Raw genomic sequence first — 21,543 nt, 5'->3', positions numbered from 1 at the left:
TTCTTAACTTTGTTGTGTCTCATTGTTTTAATTCTTTTTAAATAATTTTTCATTTCTGTAAGCTGCCTGGAGTCCTTCGGGATTGGGCGGCCTAGAAATTCAATAAATGAAATGAAAAATAAAACAAATGTTTCCAGAGTATCTCCACTGAACTAATATTAGTACATAACAAGCAGTGATTTTCACAAACTGGTTGGCATTTAGGATCTCAGACAATGTCAACCAATTGCTCCAAGGAGCCCTAATCATTTTTCCATCTTCCCAGTCATCTGTTTAGGGGGCCCAACCACCACTCTAAATGTAATGAGCAGATTCTGTCTTTCGGAGATGTTTTTCCTCAGACTTCTTCCGATACTAGGATTCACACTGACACATCCTCCTGGATTGGCTTCGTAGAGTCCACTCTCGGAGGATGAATTGCTGCTAGTCTCTAACTCAGTGTGTAAGACACATTCCATTTTTCACAATTAAAAAAAGATTTCTTTTTGCATTCAACCTGGGTACCGATCTTAACTGAAGTCTGTTAGGTAGACATCAACTTTAATAAGTTCAAGCTGTACCATCTGGAACCAAATGTGTGTTTATGGGATTTAAGGTTGAAGCAATCAATAACATACTTGACGTTTTTTCATCTTATCTTCCAGAAGAAAAAAACATATTGGGGTGTCATACTTCCTTCAGATCATTATTTCCTGAATGTGATACCCTATTAAGCCTAAGTAGTATGGATGAGCTATGAGGAGGAGCCATGGATGCAAATATAAGGGCTGCTTTGTTTCCATCAGCTGCCTGCCTCTTGGCCAGGGAGAGCCACTTTAGAAAGATAAAATCTGAAGCTGTAGATATTGCATTGGCCTCCAATAGTTTATGAACATAATTGAAAGGGCTGGTATTGTCAGGAGCAAGCAATCAGATCCATTTGTGAGGGGTTCAAGTCCGCCACTTTATCGTGTTCTACGTATAATCCATGGATCTCCCCAAATTGCTTGGAACTTAGATGGGGTCAGGCTTATGGCTTTTGCGGCTGTGCGAGGACTCAAGGGTAGTTCCCTGCATAATCCCTCCTCCCTGCCTGGCTGAGAGTTTCCCAACAGGTATGAACTCTACAACCCTCTGAACTGGGTATTTGAGGGATTATCTGAACCCACCTAACCTGTGCACTCCAATCAGAGAGAGAATGATTCTGGCTCTCCCACTTCAAGGTAGGTAGGTAGGTAGGTAGGTAGGTAGGTAGGTAGGTAGGTAGATGATAGATAGATAGATAGATAGATAGATAGATAGATAGATAGATAGGAAAAAGTAGATAGGTAGGTAGGTAGGTAGATAGATATGAAAGAGAAAGTAGATAGATAGATATGAAAGAGAAGAGAGATAGATATATGATAGATAGATGGATAGATAGATAGATATGAAAAAAGTAGATAGGTAGGTAGGTAGGTAGGTAGATAGATAGATATGAAAGAAAAAGTAGGTAGGTAGGTAGGTAGGTAGGTAGGTAGATAGATATGAAAGAGAAAGTAGATAGATAGATATGAAAGAGACGAGAGATAGATAGATGATAGATAGATAGATAGATAGATAGATAGATTAGATAGATAGATAGATAGATAGATAGATATGAAAAAAGTAGATAGGTAGGTAGGTAGGTAGGTAGGTAGATATGAAAGAGAAAGTAGATAGATAGATATGAAAGAAAAAGTAGATAGGTAGGTAGGTAGTAGATCGATATGAAAGATGATATATAGATACATATATTGACAGACAGACAGACAGACAGACAGATAGATAGATAGATAGATAGATAGATAGATAAATAGATAGATAGATAGATGATAGATATGAAAAAAGTAGATAGGTAGGTAGGTAGATATGAAAGAGAAAGTAGATAGATAGATATGAAAGAGAAGATTAGATAGATAGATAGATAGATAAATAGATAGATAGATAGATGATAGATATGAAAAAAGTAGATAGGTAGGTAGGTAGATATGAAAGAGAAAGTAGATAGATAGATATGAAAGAGAAGATTAGATAGATAGATAGATAGATAGATAGATAGATGATAGATATGAAAGAGAAAGTAGATAGATATGAAAGATGATATATAGATACATATATAAACAGATAGATAGATAGATAGATAGATGATAGATAGATAGATAGATAGATAGATAGATAGATAGATAGATAGATAGATAGATAGATAGATAGAAAGAATCTGCAGGAGCAGATTCGCTCAGTGGCCTTGTTCCCACACTCCTTTGGAATCGCTACCCCAGTCTCCTCCCACAAGGTTTAAAAAAGGCAGTCTTTAAAGAAGCACTGTGTTGTGTTAGATTACAATGGATTATTTATGGTAGCTTTATCCAATTGCTTGTGAGTGAAATTACTGGACTTGTTTTATGGATTTTTATTGTGAGTCACCCAAAGTTATGTTATGTGATGATAAACACGGAATGAATTAAAGAACACTCCAAATTTGTTTTGTTTTTTGTAAGAATGGAATTGCCCTCTCTCTATATTTTAGTCCCATTTATATCCAGTGTTTATTTTATTCTAGTCATTCAAACTCTGGATCTAATTCATTTTCCATATACAATGACTTCATAAATGCACTTTAATTTTTAACCAGCTATTCATACTTCTTCACATATCAACATTCCTGACATGAAACTTTTGCTATGACAAAGTGAATTAATCAATGATTGTATTCATACACTAAGCTAACCCAAAATACATTTGGATCTTGATGTGTGGGCCAAGCAACTGTAATTTGCACACCAGGCTTCCAGCTGAGCACTTTACATGAACCCAGGCAATTGTGATTTATTTACAAATGGATATCCTAGAATGGCTTGGCATTCTATGCAAAGATAATAAAATGCTGAAGTAATTTTCCTCCATATTTTTAACACAGAGGTGTTGGGTGTCTGTGTGTTCATGAGTAACAAAACATACCCCATAAGCAGATTCAATCTTCCCTAATCTTTTGCCCTTTGGAGGATTGAGAATCTAAATTTGACACACCTGAGAGCACCAGGGAAGAACTCACATAGTAGAGAAAATGGAAACACGTTAAGAATGGAAGTATTAAGAAAGGAGAGTGAGAGATGGGCTGGGCAGGGCATCGTATGCAGAAAAACTGTGACATCTTCTTTCGTTCAGCATTAATCACAGAGAAGAAATGCAATTTTAAATCTCTCTCTCTCGCTCTCTGAAAATGCACTCCAAATGGCCAACATCTGTGCAGTTTCGATAGTTACATGGCTGCTGCAGGCATTTCAATAATTGAGGAACAATTCCAGTCAATTCCCCAGTGTATAAATTATCTCCAGGCCAATTTCTGCAGCAGTCATGTTGACTGATTATATGCTGACAAAATTCAGTTCTTTCCAAAACATGCAGAAAAAAATTGCTTTTGGACTTAAGACGTTTTGGGAGACAATGCTGGAACTCCTGGCTCCTAACCAAGAAAGCAACCGAGATCATAGGGCTGTTAGCTGCTTGAAAGAACTCACCACCAATCTACGGTCAATGAAAGGGCTGCAGTTAAATCAACCCTAGTATTTAAAGAACACTGAATGAGCTAATTACATCAGTCCATTTTCCATCTGATAACAATTCCATGTGTGTTTGTATGGCTCTGTAGTGTGTCTCTCTCGCTTACATGTTAAATCCAATTTTGTCTGAAGAGACTGTTGCAATTTTTTTAAAAAAAAAAAATCGTGCCAAGGTACAAAACCTTTTGGGTGATGCTAATCTCTATATATCATATTACTGTTGAAACTCAGAAGCAGGATCAGTAAGTAGTTTAGCAATCCCAGTAAAGGGATGGCCAGGCTAAAACTTTTATTTCAAACATTTTTAAGACATTCTAGGATAACCTCCCTAATAACGGAGGCACATTTGTGTGACCCTCTTAAATGTAATTTAAAACTTCTTACAATGTAATTCTGGGGCAATTTAAAACTCCCGACTCTGCAATATTCAGTTGTTATTCAGACTCAAGTTTCTCTGCAGCTTTGTGCTAGATAAAGGGGTACACATTTCTTAAAATTAGGGAATTAGTGAGTGGGGAGACATAGACTCAGAGGTGGGTTCCTACCAGTTCGCACCTATTCGGTAGAACCGGTTCGTCAAATCTACCGAACCGGTTAGAAGAGGTTCCACCAGTGGACCCAGAAAGCAGGCCACACCTACAGAAGAGGTTCCAAAAATTTTTGAAACCCACCACTGCCACAGAGAGAGAGAGAGAGAGAGAGACAGACAGACAGACAGACAGACAAACTGGCACAAAGAGAGAGAAAGAAAGGAAGAAAGAAAGAAAAAAGAAAGAAAAAGAGAGAGATGAAGAAAAAGAGAAAAAAGGGACAGAGACAAAAGGAAGGAGAGACAGAGAGAGAGAGAGAGAGAGAGAGAGAGAGAGAGAGAGAGAGAGAGAGAGAGAAAGAAAACACATGGCCGGCAAGCCACTCCCACCAGGTCACATGGCCGGCAAGCCACTCCCACAAAGGAGGCCACACCCACAGAGTCAGTTCCAAAAAATTTTGAAACCCACCACTGCATAGACTTCTACTTCTTCCAAATGTTAAAGGGAACACTGTAACTTTTTACTATTCAGGACTACTTATATTATGTAAGAGAGGCTGGTTGGCCACCAGGAGGCGCCTGAGCCTTGGACCAGTGGGGAGGAGAAAAGGGAGAGTGATCCAGAAGCCAGCAGTGAGTTGTTCCTGGATGCCCGGCATCGAAGAGCTAATAGGCATCAGGAACAGTTACAGGAGGTAATTGCACTCAGCTGGTGGTCATTAGGCTCCTCTCCAGACTATAAAAAGACTGCTTGTGCACACGCCCCTCTTGCAGAAGTCAACACAGGAACTAATGTTGGAGAACATTTTTGTGAGCTTGGCAGGCTGGATTGCTGCCAGGGCTTATCTGTGCAATCTGTGCTGGATTGCTGCCTAGCGTGTCTGTGCCGGTTTGCTGCCAAGGACCTGTCTGTTAATTAAATGCTGTAACTTATCTTTGGCTTGGAGTGTGTTGGTGTGGGACGAGGGGGGTCAGAACAGTCACCTCACAAATGGAACTACTATAATGCCTAGCCACACCAATTCTGCCACCTACTGGGACCTGGGAAATGTGTTTCCTCTGTCATGTCACCTGTCCTTTGGAATAATATCCACCCAGATATCCATGTGGCCCTCTCCCTGGAGATGTTAGTTTCGTCGGCGTGCTTTTGTCATGCGCGCATTTGTCGGGTCACGCATTTAGACTTATATACTGTATATAGTGCTTTATAGCCCTTCTCTAAATGGTTTACAGGCTCAGCATATTGGCCCCAACAATGTAGATCTTCATTTTACCGACCTTGGAAGGATGGAAGGCTGAGTCAACCTTCAGCTTCTCAGGATCGAACTGCTGGCAGTAGGCAGAATTAGCCTACAATACTGCATTCTAACCACTGTGTCGCCACGGCTCTTATTTAATACTTCTTATTTGATCAGAAAGGATGAACTATTCAATTATTTACAAAAGTGCAGTAGTTCTCACCGATGAAGCATGATAAAGCATATTTATGTCAAACGTGCAATGCAAAAATTCTGGGTGATGTATGAGCAATTAAAAAAGACACCCAATTCAATTGCTTGAATTATTAAAATCTCACAATGATATCATATCTAAATAAATAAATGCCAGGTGCAAATGTTTCTTACCGAGTAAGCATAGAGTGTGCATTCCATTTTTTCTGTTTTTTATAATTTTGTCAAAAAAACTCTCGGGCTTCCATGTGTCTCCCCAGAATACAATAGAAACTGTTTCTCCAAAGTTATAGAGCTATAAAGGAGGAGAGAGAGAGAGAGGAAAGAAAAAATATTTAATCACCATTATACTGTAACACACACAGTAATATAAAAACCAGTGATAAACATTTAGTATTGTGGGGTTTTTCAAATGTACAAGAATCATTGAATTATACTTATTTTTACATGTCAAAGGCAAGGTCTGGAACTAACTGAAATGCATTGGCTAGAGATGTTTTTGGAAATTAGGTCTACACATGTACTGGAAGTGCTCCAATTTCTTCTTTGTCTACTAGTGCTATTTTAAAATAGTATAGCTGCATAAGTACAGTGTCTCAATGCAAAGTATTAGGATTTAGCAAATTGGATTAGGGCCAGAGAGAATCAGGCTCAAATCTATTTTAAGGTTTAAGGTTTTAATAAATTTGTATGCCGCCCAATCCCGAAGGACTCCGGGCGGCTTACATAAAAACAATTTAAAAATATTAGAAGAGTTTAAAATACAAAGATTTACAATTTAAAACACAATGAACTTCTGTGATCACTTTGGATCAGTCACTATGTCTCAACCCAACCAACCTCACAGAGAAAAAAGAAGGAACTGCTATACTAGATGCTATTGGGTTTTTCAGTCCCATCAAAAAATAGTTACTGAGTGGGGCTTCCGGAGGAAATATGGTGAACAGAAGACAGCTGTTCAAAAGCAGAATTGGCAACCATGGGAAAGGCCCAGGATCCGGTGGGTAGATCAGTTCCTTGGAACGTTTTCCGAGAAGAAGACAACAAGAGAACAACATGTGCACTGAAGGCTGCTTCTCACAAGGACACTGCAGACCAGGGGTGAAATTCAGCAGGTTTTGACACGTTCTGAGAACCGGAAGCTGAAATTTTGAGTAGTTCGGAGAACCGGCAAATACCACCTCTGACTGGCCCCAGAGTGGGGTGGGAATGGGGATGTCGCAATATCCTTCTCCCGGAGTGGGGTGGGAATGGAGATTTTGCAGTGTCTTTCCCCTGCCACGCCCACCAAGCCACGCTCACAGAACCGGTAGTAAAAAAAATTGAATTTCACCACTGCTGCAGATAATAATTTTCCATGGTTTTGAGCACGGGGGAGGATGATTGGACCAACCATTTTGTTTGAAATTAGCACTTAGACGGTTCACCGACAAATGTGCGCTCGACAAAAGCACGCCAACGAAACCGCGGCGAGAAAACCACGAGTTCGAAATCGCGCCGACAAATGAGCACAGAAGCGCGCCGACAACAGCGCGCCGACAAAAGCGCACCTTCAACAAACAAGTAATAACAACCTAATAACCCTAACCCTAACCCTAACCATATCCTTCTCCTGGAGTGGGGTGGGAATGGAGATTTTGCAGTGTCTTTCCCCTGCCACGCCCATCAAGCCACGCTCACAGAACCAGTAGTAAAAAAAAATGAATTTCACCACTGCTACAAATAATAATTTTCCATGGTTTTGAGCACGGGGGACCGGGGGGGGGGGGAGAGGATGATTGGACGAATCATTTTGTTTGAAATTATGTTGGAGTCTTTTAAATGAAACTAAGTTCACAAACCTCATTTTTTTTTAAATCACTTTCAGAAATTGCCCGTTAGCCATCTTAAAACTATTAGAGATCGTCAAAAGGACAAAGTTGAAAAGTTTCCATCAGCTGAGTTTATCTTCGACTCCAAATAAAAGAAAAATTAATGACAGGGTTAAGAATTTACAGAGCCTGAAATAAACAGCAAACGGTTAAATAAGTTTTTTGATCTAAGAATGGATCAAAAGGATCAGATAAATTATAATATTGACTTTTTCTGAAAGATGTTGAAATTAACTATAAAAAAACAAACAACTTCTTGTGGGAAATGCTATTCTGTTTATGGCAAGAAGTCAAAATAAAAACTAAGTGATGATTTTAGAAACCGACACTAGAGGGGACTAAAGATTTTAAGCAGAAGGGGGAAAATACAAATGTGATGTCATTTAATAATGAGACTTGTAAAATGACATTAAATGTTATCAGAGATGTTAAAGGTGATCTTTGAAAAATGAAACCAAACCTTAGTGATTACAATATCAACACTGTAAGTAATGAGGTCTGTTTCTATGGATACACTACAGTATCCGTAAAAAATGTTAATAAAGGAGTGAGCAATTTGAAACAAATTTTATCTGAAAAGATAAAGTAGGGAAAGGTGGAACTACAAATGACAGTCCAAGATAATGATTTGGAAAAGGACACTTTACTAGATAGACAAACTTTGCTGAACGTTTAAAAATTAAACATAAATGATAAACCAAGAAAATGACCTGGATAATGTTGGATTTACAAAAGAAGCTTGTTAAATGCCGTGGAAAAATCTATGCAATGAGATAACGAAGAATTGACAAGAAATCAAATCCTATGATAATATTTGATTGAATTAACAAGACAGTGAGAAGTAAAAAAGAAGATATAAAGTTGGTTTATTTGATCAAGGTTAAAATAAGAAATGGGATATGGGATGAACAGATATCTGATTAGGGATATGAAGAGTTATTAAATTTGTTTATACTTGTGGTCAAGGTTGCAAGTTACTTCCACATACATACATACATACATATTCTTTTTCTTTATTCTCCATTTTCTTTTTCCTCTGTCTTGCTTTTTTCTGCACTTTTTAATTTTTTTTCTATTCTATTTTCTTTCTCTAAATTTAGTGTGTATTATCTTTTACTATTGTAATTAGTAAAAGCTAATACAAATAAAATTTAGAGGGAAAAATAGAATGGAAAGAAAGAATAAAAAATTGCAGGGAAAAGCTGAAGAAGGAAAAAGTAAGTAAACAATAAAGAAAAAGAAAGATATATAAGATAGAGATATATAAGGAAGTGATTTGCAACCTTGACCAAGTAGAAACAAATTTAATAACTCTTCAGATCCTTAAACAGGTATCTCTTTAGCCCATATTCCATTCCTTATAATGGGATTAAATGAAAATTATTAATAAAAGAATAAAATTAAGATTCTTAATAAAATTATATTTTAAAAAAATAACTGAGTAAATTTGAAGGTGGAATAAGTTCTAAAGCAGCCATTGGATAACTACGGTACTAACAGGTTATGCAAGTACACTGCTTTGCATCATAGGCTTTGAATTTAATGTAGGGAAATCTGCCTTCCCTGTTTAAAAGAGTGGATCTCTACTACTCATTGTGCAACTTAAGTTTTTTTTAAACTCACCTAGGCGTTATTAGGAACCAAACCTGCAATCTATAGACACGGAGTTATAATACGGTATGTTTACTAGTAATATTCATTGACCTTAATTGTTTATTTAAATATTGGCTCTCATATCACAGACACCTTATGAAAAGCATGCTCAAGTGTTGTGTCCCCCCCTTCACGGCTCGTTAACAAATGCAGACAGGCAACTTAAAAGGAACTTTTCTTTATCAGTTCACAGTTCAAACTGGCTTCGAGCCCAGAAATAACACAAATACCAGTCTCAGACAAGAATTCAAAACAAAAGCTCTTACAAACGCTGCAGTTCTTCCACCGTCTCCACGGATCAGGTTTACATGAAACACCAAAGCACTTATCCAAGTGTAACAGGCATAAATCACGATTAATAAGCAAGCAATGTTGTACAAACCAAGGCACGCACGAAGGAACGTTGACTCCAGCAACTGGGGCGTGGCAGCATCCGTCCTTTTATCTCCAAACCTGCCTCCCACAAGCCCCAGCTGCATACTGAATTTTGTATCCCGAAAAGACTCTCAGCAGAATTGCTGAGTCACAACACTCAAGTAAGAGATCTAAACCGAAATGACAGCAATATAAACAACTGCATTAAACTTTCCATCCATTAAAATATTAAAAGGATTAAAAGTCTGGGAGAGGGAAGAAGTGGCTGTAAGGATGGGAAGCACGGGAAAACAAGTCATTTTTCTGAATTGGTATTCAAGAAACAACACAATTCAAGAATGGACATTGAAAGTCACAAACTTAGCCGAGATGGCTAAAATATCGGCATATCTTAAAGATCACTGAAATGAGAGATATAAACGAGACTGAAAAAAAATGGATTGACTATATACAAAATAAATACGGGACCAAGAAATTCCAGTTAGCCTATGCTTAAGATCACAAATGATTTAAATTGTTTAAAGTTAGCTCAGCAAGAAGAAGCTAAGATCAATGTAGAGATGTCATTAATTTCTTTATTTCTTTTTTCTCAATAGATTTTAGACTGTGTTTGTTAAAAATCCATACCGTGTACGGGTTCTGGGAAGTTGGGGGGGGGGAAGGAGGAGGGGGTTGGGGGGGAGGGTGGAGGGAGGGAGGGGTATATATTAGGCTAGACAAGAATTTGGTGGTAAACTAGAACTATTTTGACACACACAAAAAAATTGTACTTCGATGTCTTACTGATTGAGGAATGATGAAATGTTTGTTTTAAAATAAAACAAAACTTTTGAACAAAAAAAAAAAAGAAACAACTTTAGCTATGCACGGATGTATCATAATGCATAAAGCAACCCTCATTGCAATGGCCAGGTAGAAGAAGACACTGCTCTAATATAAAAACCTATGAAAAACTCTTATGGAAGAGGCAAAAGTCTTCAAACTCTAATTTAAAGACCGTAGTGATTCACTTAACAAATGTGGCGAGGAAAGTTGTAAACGGGGGCAAATACTCACTTAACAAATTTCGCACTTAATAACATAAATTTTTGGGGTCCATCGTGGTCGTTAAGTTGAGGACTTCCTGTATCATCCTGTATGCAGAGCTTCATAAGCCTCTCTCTATACATGGAAATCTTACAGTATATATTCACACACACACACCTCTTTTTGTTACAGCTTTGTTCTTCTTTCTCTTTGGTTTTGTTAAACATTTTAAAAATAAAATTGGAGGGCTATACTTCATCTAGAGAATCCTGATTTAATTCTAAAATAGAGTTATAGATCAGCATGTGCCGAGGTGGCGCAGTGGTTAAATGCAGCACTGCAGGCTACTTCAGCTGACTGCCGTTCTGCAGTTCGGCTGTTCAAATCTCACTGGCTCAGGGTTGACTCAGCCTTCCATCCTTCCGAGGTGGGTAAAATGTGGACCCGGATTGTTGTTGGGGGCAATATGCTGACTCTGTAAACCGCTTAGAGAGGGCTGAAAGCCCTATGAAGCGGTATATAAGTCTAACTGCTATTGCTATGTGATCTTGGACTACAGCTATCAGCGCTGATCTGAGAAAGCTGGTGTGCAGGCTTTCCCTCGGTGGCATTTTGTAAATACTTCCGAACAAGGAACAGCAAGTCTTAACAACCGAGTTGTAAGATGCTGCGCCTGTAGACAGCCCATGTGCTACCTAAAGCATTGTTGGCTAGAACTCCTCTGAAGACTCCCCAGGTGCGCGGTTTCGCATTCTTGCCAACATCTTTACTTTTCCTCCTGGCAACAGAGAATAAGGGGATTGCACAGAGGGAGACAGCAACTGGAGAGGAATTGAATGGAAGTGAGAATGGATGGATGAGCTGGGATGAAAGGAGACGGCGCCACTTTTGCCTCAAGGCCTAACTCCTTTGTCTGAGGCCTTATCCGCTACAGCCAGAATGCATCCCGACTACTTTGCCCCGAAGATATGCAACCCCTTACACTCAAAAAACGTTTTCACACCCTTTCTTTGCGATGTGATAAGCTCAATGAACTGGTCGCCTGGGTTTTGCACCAAACAGTTTGCTTCACTCGCAACCCTCCTAGAACAGTTTGCTCTGCAGATGGTACATATTTTAAACCCGACAGTTGGGTAAGTCGAATGAGAATGAGCAATTTCAGAATATTGCGTTTCACAAGCCAAATTGCCCTGCCGGGAACGTGAAGCGGGGGGGGGGGGGGTGGAAGGTTACTCAAGTTGGGGGAAAAAGGTCAAACATGCAACTTTTAACTCTTCGACGCCTCCCCAAGTCCTCGCTGTAATAAGAGTAGCTGGATGCCTTTTTTTAAAAAAGGGGGAGCTGATCTATCGTTGGTTTTCGTGTAACTCTTCTCTGCGCCCAACTCAATTGGTAAGGAAGAAATGGGCACATTTTCAAAGCGTGGCCCAAACATTTGGGCAGCGAATTAAGAGTGGAAAGGAAAATTTAAAAAAAAAATGAAAATGAGAGAGCTATCCATAATTCATAGATATATTAGAGTTACAGTGCAATTTACCAGTAGCAAAATGAGTCAATGGCTGAAAAGAACTGTACATTCTTAAATATTACAGTTCAGTATATTGAAAGAAATGTCCTTCTGGGTTCGGCTCCAAGTGGGAAAAAAGACACTGGAGACATAGAGGCTGCTTGGAAAGATGGTTTATTGTTGGACAGGACCACATGGCTTGAGTCCTGAACAGAAAAGGTGATCACATGCTTCAATGTTGGTGGAGAAGAAGAGAAGGGCTGAGGGAGGGGCTTGCTAGGCTTTTTATACCCAGTTTAGTCCCACCTCTCTGTTTCCTGTTCCTGTGTAAGAAATGTATTCTGATTGGTCGTCAGACTCCCATGGGGCCATGCAGGGGCTACTCTCTAGGCTGTGTTTTGAGTCCAGGTATGGATGAGGTCTCAGATGCCATGTGGTCAGTTGAGTAAAGGGCCAATATTATCATGCCTTTCTGTAGCCGCTGGTGAAGTCTTTATTATGTAAAGTGGGCTAGCCTGGCCCATTAACAGTGGGGATGGGCAGGAAGCTACAGGCAACTATTCTGTCTTTCAAAGCATGTCTCTTTTCACATCCAGAGAAATATTCTGCCTTTTCAATATTTCCTAGGATATTTCATCTTTCTGGGAGAGGGCTGGATGATAACTTCCCACAAGTAAAAGCTAGCTTGGGGTAACGGTTAGGCACCAAGCTAGAAACAACAAGACTGTGAGTTTTAAGCCTTTCTTAGGCATCAAGGCAAGAAGCAATGGGTGGAAGCAAGTTGAAGAGAGATCCAACATGAAACTAAAGGAGAAATTTCATGACAGTGAGAGCAGTTAACGAATGCAACAGCCTGTCTCCTGGAGTTGTGAATGCTCCATCACTGTAGGTCTTCAAGAAAAGATTGGACAGGCATTCGTCTGTGATGGAATAAGGTCTCTTGCCTTGAGTAGGGGGTTAGACTAGAAGACCTCCAAAGTCCTTTCCAGCCCTATAATTCTAGGATCTTGTCAATAAACCCTTACAGTTGCCAGGAGTTAACACTAATTCAAAGGCACCAAAAATAACCATGTGATTAAGCAAGAACAAATTTTTATTTATTTATTATTAATTAGGCTTATATACCGCTTCATAGGGCTTTCAGCCCCCTCTAAGCGGTTTACAGATTTTTAGCAAATTGAGTCAGCAAATTGCCCCCAACGATCCGGGTCCTCATTTCACCCACCTCGGAAGGATGGAAGGCTGAGTCAACCTTGAGCCGGTGAGATTTGAACCGTTGAACTGCAGATAACAGTCAGATGAAGTGGCCTGCAGTACTGCACCCTAACCACTATGCCACCTCGGCTCTATGTGCAAAGAATGTAGAACAGTTCTTTTTTTTTTTTGAGCTAGATATTCTGCTCAGGTGTTCTTTCCACCTGTAGGGCAAATAGAAGCAAGGTAAATTGAGAATGTACCCCATGACCCTACACCAGAATGACCTGGTGGACTTTTAATTTACTGGAGAGTAACAGGAAAGCATACTTAACCACAGTCTAGACATATTTTCAGAGAAGTTCTACTGAACAGGAATTCAGTAGAATGGAATATATTGTTCGCATGAATCTCTCTCTTTCGCTCTCTGTTTCCTATCTCATATCCTTGTTCTTGAAATTACCTATGAGAATAAATAATGACCACTGAGTAAGCATATGTAGAAAGCAAAGGTTACAACCTTAACTTAAGAGAGGACTGATCTTTTTTTCTATTAAATTACTTAAATAATTAAATTTATATGCCAACCACTTTACTGATTTGTCAAGCAACTCTTTAACAAAACAACAAGGAATTTAAGCATAGCTTGAGTCCAAAGCGAGAAGAGGGAATGTGTAAAGAAATCTTGGGTTGACCCCGCTCCCAACTTGCAATTCAGAGTGAGTGTAAGAAAGGAACAAGACAAAGCATAATCAGACTTGCAAAATTCTTGTTACAATGGCTCATCTTATTGAGGCTTTCATGGAGACTAATCTTGGTCTGGTTTACGTCACAGAGCTTACACTATATGATATTGTAGTGGGAACAATTCTTCACGGATTAAATTAGTTTAAGAGTGTTATGGGGGAAGGGAGAAACCATTTTTTATATCGTTAAGAGATGGTGAGTTTAAAATATTGCCTCAGCTATGATGCTTTCTTGTTCTGACCCCCTCCTCCATCCAGTAACGAATGCCGAGACAAGCTTAACTGGAATGTACTTTAATAGCAAGACACCAAGACCTCGGTGGCTGAAAGCCAAGCAGAACAAACAGATAAGAACCTTGGCAGCAACTCAGACAAACTCGGGCAGCAATAAACACAGATAAGGCTTGGCAGCAATCCAGCCTGCCAAGCTCACAGTAATGTCCTCTGACATTCAATCCTGTGTTGACTTCTGCAAAGAGGGCGTGTGCACAAGTAGCCTTTTTATAGTCTGGAGAGGAGTCTAATGACCACTAGCTGAGTACAATCACCTCCTGTAATTGCGTAATTGTTCCTGACGCCTAGTAGCTCTTCGATGGCGTGCATCCAGGAACAACTCACTACTGGCCTCCGGCTCACTCTCCCTTGTCTCCTCCCCACTGGTCCAAGGCTCAGGTGCCTCCTGGTGGCCAACCAGCCTCCCTGCGCCCTGCTCGGAGTCGGAACCCTGTCCAGGGTCCTCCACATCCTCCAGAGCCGACTCAGAGGGCCCCTCGCTGTCAAGAGTCTGGTGGCAGCTCCAACGGCTCCTGCTGAGCCACAACACTTTCTTGTATGAATTTAGTCCTAAAGTACTTCACAGAATAGTTAAAAACTCCTCATAAGACGCTTAAAATAGAACCTGACAGTGTAAAGCTTTGCAGCCAACTCTTTGATGGAAATAGATAGTTTGGCGCTTGAAACAGCACAGGACAAAGAGGAAAAAACATGAACCAGACACATGGAAAATGTAGAATCCAGCTATCACTTTGCTCACATAAGGTCACTGATGTGGCAAATCTGCATTCAGTTGCAGTAGCATTTTATCTAGTAACCTGAAATGCTCCCTGATATACAGATTTGAGGCCTTTAAAACCAGGTAAAAAGTAATAATTATGACCAAGGCAGCGTCTTAGCTCTGTAGGAATAGACTCTCTCGTAAATTTATCACTCCAAGGATGCAAGTTCTGTCTTCTTTTGCAACCAGTCATTTTTATTTCTGGGTCAAATTGCGCTCCGGTTTTTATCAGTAGAAAGTTTTAATATGTCCCTAATTTGCAGGTGGTTGTCACGGAGAAATTCTGTCAACATTGTCACCAAGAGACAACAATGATTTGATGCCACATAATCACTCAAATTTGCAGGTTTGATTTCAAATACCTTCATATCCAAAAAGCTGATGTTGGGAAGTTTAATTCTCAGTTGTTTGCTTGGTTCCACCACAAAACCGCGTTCGACTAAAGGGCGCTCGACGAAACCGCGTAGCTGACGTCATCACAGCGCGACAACAGCGCGGAGAAAAAAGCACGCTGTAAACGCTAAACCTAAAATTAACCCCTAAACCTAAACCTAACCCCCTAAACCTAATCCTAAATCTAACCCTAAACCTTAACCTAACGCTAAACCTAATCCTAACTCTTAATCCTAACCCTTAACCCTAACCCTTAACCTAACCCTTAATCTAACCCTAAACCTAACCCTAAACCTAACCCTTACCTTAACTTGAATTGGCTTGCTTTCAAAGCGCTATTTAAAGCGCCCTTCTTTCTCCGCGATCGCTGTTGTCGCCCTGCTGATGACGTCAGCGACGCGGTTTAATCGGGCGCGCTTTAGTCGAGCGCGGTTTTGTTGTGCCACGGTTTGCTTTTGGCTTTAGGGGAATTCCACATATTATATCTATTCCACTAAGCCTTGTACAAACCTACATATTTCCTAGACATGTCCATCCGAGTGCCTCTTATCTATGTTGCATGAATTTGTTTCTAGGAACAGGCTGTAAAAATAATGTTTCCTGCAATAGCTCTAAAAACTGCCCTTCATTACCAGCTTTTACCATAGGTGGGCACATCTAAACCACTAATTCTGCAGCCAGACGAAACCGAAAGGATCCTATTTGTGTCTGTCAAAAGCTATCTAAAAAGTAAAGCCTCATATAGAGGTTCTTGGTGATTGCTCATGCAGAACGCCACTGGAAATATACCAAACCCACAGTATTTGTTAGAAATAAGTGTATGAATTTTGCACAGGCAGCTTTGCTGGTTGAGGTTGAAACAGTGAAAGAGTACGTTTCAGTACACATTAATTATGAGGTCTGGGTTGAGTTGGGGATTTAAGACACGTAAATTGCTTGTATTTTCAGAAAGGATGTCATTAAATTAAGAAACATCTTGGTTCTACTGTACTAATGCACTGGGGGAAAAAAGTGATATGACCATTTTTCACGCAACATTTGTAGCATCCCCATGATCGTGGGATCAGAATTCGGGCACTTGGCAACCGTCTCATATTTATGACGGTTGCTGTGTCCTGGGATCATGCGATCAGCTTTTGCGACCTTCTGACAAGCAGTCAACGGGAAAGCCAGATTCACTTAACAACCGTGTTAGTAACAACTGCAGTGATTCACTCAACAACGGTGGCAAGAAGAGTCACACAATGAGGCAAAATTCACTTAACAAATGTTTCACTTAGCAACATAAATTTTGGGCTCAACGGTGGTTGTAAGTTGAGGACTACCTGTAATGCAGTGATCATACTCAGGTGTAACAATCACTCTTGGCTAAACTGCTCACCCCGGGTAAAATTGTTATAGGTAGTCCTCAATTTATGACCAGTTGCTTAGTAATCGGTTGACATTACAATGGACCCAAAACATTGGTACAACCCAGATTCAAAATTCTGGTGGCCGAGCCACTCCCGTAAGTCACATGATCACATTTTGGATACTGGGCAAGTGGCTCAGATTCATGACTTTTTGCAAGCATCCCACAATTAAATAACCCCAATTTGCAACATTTTTTTGCTTGAAACTGGCCTTATCTTCCTATTTCTGGCAAAAAAACAAACAAACACCTATGATAGAAAACTGGTTCCCTTATTGACTGCAGAATTGCTTAATGAGCATCACAAAAAAAATAGTAAAATTGGGTCATGTTATGATGTGCTTAATGACTGGCAATGATTTAGGATTATAATTCCTGGCTCAATTAGAATAGTAAATGGAGGACTACCTATATTTTAGCTTCTTTTCATTTTTTATTTTATTTTTAGTAAACGAGATAACTGGAAAACTGATATATTGGAAAACGTCCACTATTAAAATCACTTTTCTTTACAAGAATACCCTTGAATCAGTGGTGGGTTTCAAAAAAGTTTGGAACCTACTCTGTGGGTGTGGCCTCCTTTGTGGGAGTGGCTTGCCGGCCATGTGACCTGGTGGGAGTGGCTTGCCGGCCATGTGTTTTCTCTCCCTCCCTCCCTCCCTCTCTCTCTCTCTCCTTCCTTTTGTCTCTCTGTCCCTTTTTTCTTTTTTTCTTTCATCTCTCTCACTCTTTTTCTTTCTTTTTTCTTTTTTTCTTTATTTATTTCTTCCTTCCTTCCTTTCTCTTTCTCTCTCTCTCTCTCTGTGTCAGTCTGTGTGTGTGTGGGGGGGGGGGGCAGTGGCAATTTTTGGAACCTCTTCTGTAGGTGTGGCCTGCTGCTTTCCGGGTCCACTGGTGGAACCTCTTCTAACCGGTTCGGTAGATTTGACGAACCGGTTCTACCGAACAGGTGCGAACCGGTAGGAACCCACCTCTGCCTTGAATCCCACAAAAAGATAAGACATAAAAAATAAATAAGTTAGGTGATTGGAACAAGTATTTCACTTGAAAGTTTTGCCGGGATTTCATTCAGAAAGCAACACTGCCAGCTATCTGGTAAATGGGCTTTTGGGCACTGGCCACATCTTCATGACATCTAGCTTGTGACAGTGTCCTCAAGAGGCTCCTTGAAATTTCTGTACATTCACCAGGTGGAACAGTTGCCTTCTCTTAAACTGAAATGAAGAATAGGATGCAAGTGGAGTAATAGATGCATTTACTATGATGAAACAACGGTTCACCCACAAAACCGCGCTCGACTAAACCGCGCCCGACTAAACCGCGTCGTTGACGTCATCAACAGGGCGACAACAGCGCAGAGACAGAAGCACGCTGTAAACCCTAAACCTAAAATTAACCCCTAAACCTAAACCTAACCCCCCTAAACCTAATCCTAAACCTAACCCTAAACCTAACCCTTAACCTAACCCTAAACCTAACCCTAAACCTAACCCTTAACCTAACCCTAACCCTAACCCTAACCCTTAACCTAACCCTAAACCTAACCCTTAACCTAACCCTAAACCTAACCCTTAACCTAACCCTAACCCTAACCCTAACCCTAATCCCAACCCTTAACCTAACCTTAACCCTAACCCTTAACCTAACCCTAACCCTAACCCTTAACCTAACCCTAAAGCTAACCCTAAAGCTAACCCTAAACCTAATCCCAACCCTTAACCTAACCTTAACCCTAACCCTTAACCTAACCCTAACCCTAACCCTTAACCTAACCCTTAACCTAACCCTAACCCTAACCCTAAACCTAACCCTTAACCTAACCCTAAAGCTAACCCTAAAGCTAACCCTAAAGCTAACCCTTACCTTAAGTTGAATCGGCTTGCTTTCAAAGCGCTATTTAAAGTGCCCTTCTTTCTCCGCGCTGGCTGTTGTCGCCCTGTTGATGATGTCAGCGACGTGGTTTAATCGGGCGCGGTTTTGACGGGTCACGTGAAACAATAGGCGCTACTGTTATACATTCCTTTTACAAGCAATTTTGATTTCTTCAAGCTGCCCAGGAAGGAATGGAACAAAAGGAGTGATAATATGTTGAAAGATAAAAAAAAGAGGAGAGGACCAGGATAACAGAAGACAGTTTCATGCTTGCTACTATGTCATGTCAGTCAATATCACAACCCGTTTGTGATGATGCAGAAATCTCAAGGGGTAATGAGCATTCCACATAACTGAGAGAGCTCTGAGCATTAGACATTTCCCCCCCCAAAACTTGGCAGTTTTTAAAATGGGTAAACTTTAACTTTCTAGAATTCCCCAGCCAGTTCGTTTGCAGGGTAATTCTGGGAGTTAAGTCCCACTTACTTTAAAATGGCCAAGTTTGAATAGCATCGATACGGACTCTACAACTTTTGCAACCAGAAGTTAACGTAGATAAATGTTTTGTAGAAGAGAAGAAGAGAAGAAGAAGAAGGGCTGCCATTGCTAGGATCAACCGCATGTTAATGTTAACATCTGTACTCACGGCAACTGTCGACATTAAACTGTGTTGCCGTGTGTAACGGCAAGAAGCTGAGTTCAACGCAGAGATTTTACTGACTTTTGTTTCTTTTTTCCTTTTTCCTTTAATCTCCTTTGTTTTAATATATTTTAGACCGTGTTTGATAAAAAGCTATACCGGGTACGGGCTCTGGGAAGTCGGGGGGGGGGGGGGGAAGGGAGGTGGGGTCATAGGGGGGAGGGGGGAAATATAGTATGTGCTAGATTTTAAAGTAACATGATTGCACTTGTATACTGTTGCTTTTTTAAATTCTAGTGTAAAAATAGGAAGCTGAATATATTGATAGATAGTAGAAATACACCGAAGGGAGGAGCAGAGGGAAAGAAGAAAGAGGGGTAGAGAGGGTGGGAGAGAGGATCGGAGTGAGGGTGAGATGGAAGGGAGGGAGTGTATTGGGAGAGAGGAGTGATAGAGGGGGAGGGGAAGTAGGGTAGAGGGGAATGTTGGAGGGGAGAAAGGAAAGTTGGAGGGGGGGTGAAAGAAAGGGTGTATGGAGGGTTGAAGTGGTATATCAGGGGTTTGTATTTTGGGGAGTATTGTTGACAAGGATGGCTGTGTTTATTGCTCAATGTTATATGGCCCCGGTTATGCACAGTATATATGTGACTGTATGAAATGAAAATGAAAATGAAAATAAAACATATTTGAGACAGGCATTAAACTGTGTTGTGGTCTCCTAACCATGATGGTTTAAGCCCACTCCGTAACAGCCATTAAAAAAAAAGGTTTTCAGAAATAACCATGGCCTTCTCAACTCTGCAGACATTTTCAAACAAGAAAATGAAGGGGGGGGGGGAAAAGGATGCGTATTCACATGCCATAATGCAATAGCTTGAGAGAAATCATGAAGTAACCTTTTCATAACCAAGTGTCTATTTCTGCGGCATCCTTTCCCAGCATGGTTGCTGCATTTGGTTGTTAAAACTGTCAGTGCATTTCTCGAGGTCATCTTTAAGTATTCATGGTTCCCGTTTTCAGTGAGGGTCAAAAACAGTGTTTCTTAACCTCGGCAGCTGTGGACGTCCAATTCCCAGAATTCCCATGCTGGGGGGAACAACAACAATCTAGTTTAGTTTAGTTTTTTAATTATCGAGATGGTTGTTGTTTCCCAGCATGGGAATTAATCAAACCTCTGAATAGGGGGTCACAAAAACAAGACCTTTATCATTCCATAAATAAACAGAGGTTTCCAACAATCTGATTCAGTTTTTAAGTATTTGGGGGCAAAAACACAAATAATTGTCAATCTGCTGCGGAGAAAGAGATGGAAGCAAATCCCTTTATCTGCTCTCAAAAAGAGATTAGATGCTTTATACCCTCGAGTTAGTACACCAATTGTGCCCGAGTCTAAGCCATCTCCACCCCACTGGAATATTGTAAAATACTGACAACTGAGATAGAGACAACAATTTGGAATAGAAACCCCATCACCCACATCTAATCAAGTCACTGGAAGCCTATAACTACCTAAATGAAATAGATGAGTGATTATGTGAAAATGTTGATGGGACATTTCATTATATCCAAAGCAGAGAGTTGAACTTTTGAATGAGGTCTCCTATAACCGTGATGGTGAACCCAGGGGTGAAATTCTCCCAGTTCGGCCTGGTTCGGCCGAACCTGTAGGGATAATTGTCCTTGGTTCTGAGAACTGGTAATTAAAAAAAAAAGGTTTTGAGGATCACGCGGCTCAGCGGAAACTTTCGCTCCCGCTTTTTAAAGGTTTGAGCCGAGGTGGCGCAGTGGTTAAACGCAGCACTGCAGGCTACTTCAGCTGACTGCAGTTCTGCAGTTCGGCTGTTCAAATCTCACCGGCTCAGGGTTGACTCAGCCTTCCATCCTTCCGAGGTGGGTAAAATGAGGACCCGGATTGTTGTTGGGGGCGATATGCCGACTCTGTAAACCGCTTAGAGAGGGCTGAAAGCCCAATGAAGCGGTATATAAGTCTAACTGCTATTGCTATTGCTAGCATGTTTTTCAGTATATAAGACATTTTTTTTGTTTCGGCGCACAGGTAGTCCTCAATTTACAACTGTATTTGAGCCGAGAATTACGCTTGTATGTCAAGATAGTCGTTAAACGGGTCCCCATATCACCACGCCTTGATTTTTACAACCATTTTTTGCAGCAATTGTTAAAACAAATTCATTTTATCCAAAGGGCTGGAAACAAATCCCCCCCACCCCAAGACCCCCAGAAAATGCCAAGCAGGGAGTGTG

General features: G+C 40.5%; 1 protein-coding gene across 1 annotated transcript in view; it reads right to left on the bottom strand.

The window, feature by feature from the left end:
* The window catches only part of DPH5 (diphthamide biosynthesis 5), a 49,596-nt gene that overhangs the window by 8,496 nt on the left and 19,557 nt on the right, over positions 1–21,543 (bottom strand). The window contains exon 6 of the mRNA XM_032217348.1: positions 5,715–5,835. Coding sequence (XP_032073239.1) covers positions 5,715–5,835 — 121 coding nt within the window. The remainder of the gene's footprint in view (positions 1–5,714; positions 5,836–21,543) is intronic.

The sequence above is a fragment of the Thamnophis elegans genome, chromosome 5, assembly GCF_009769535.1.
Source record: "Thamnophis elegans isolate rThaEle1 chromosome 5, rThaEle1.pri, whole genome shotgun sequence".
Lineage (NCBI taxonomy): Eukaryota > Metazoa > Chordata > Lepidosauria > Squamata > Colubridae > Thamnophis > Thamnophis elegans.
This window is presented reverse-complemented; position numbering and strand designations above follow the sequence as displayed.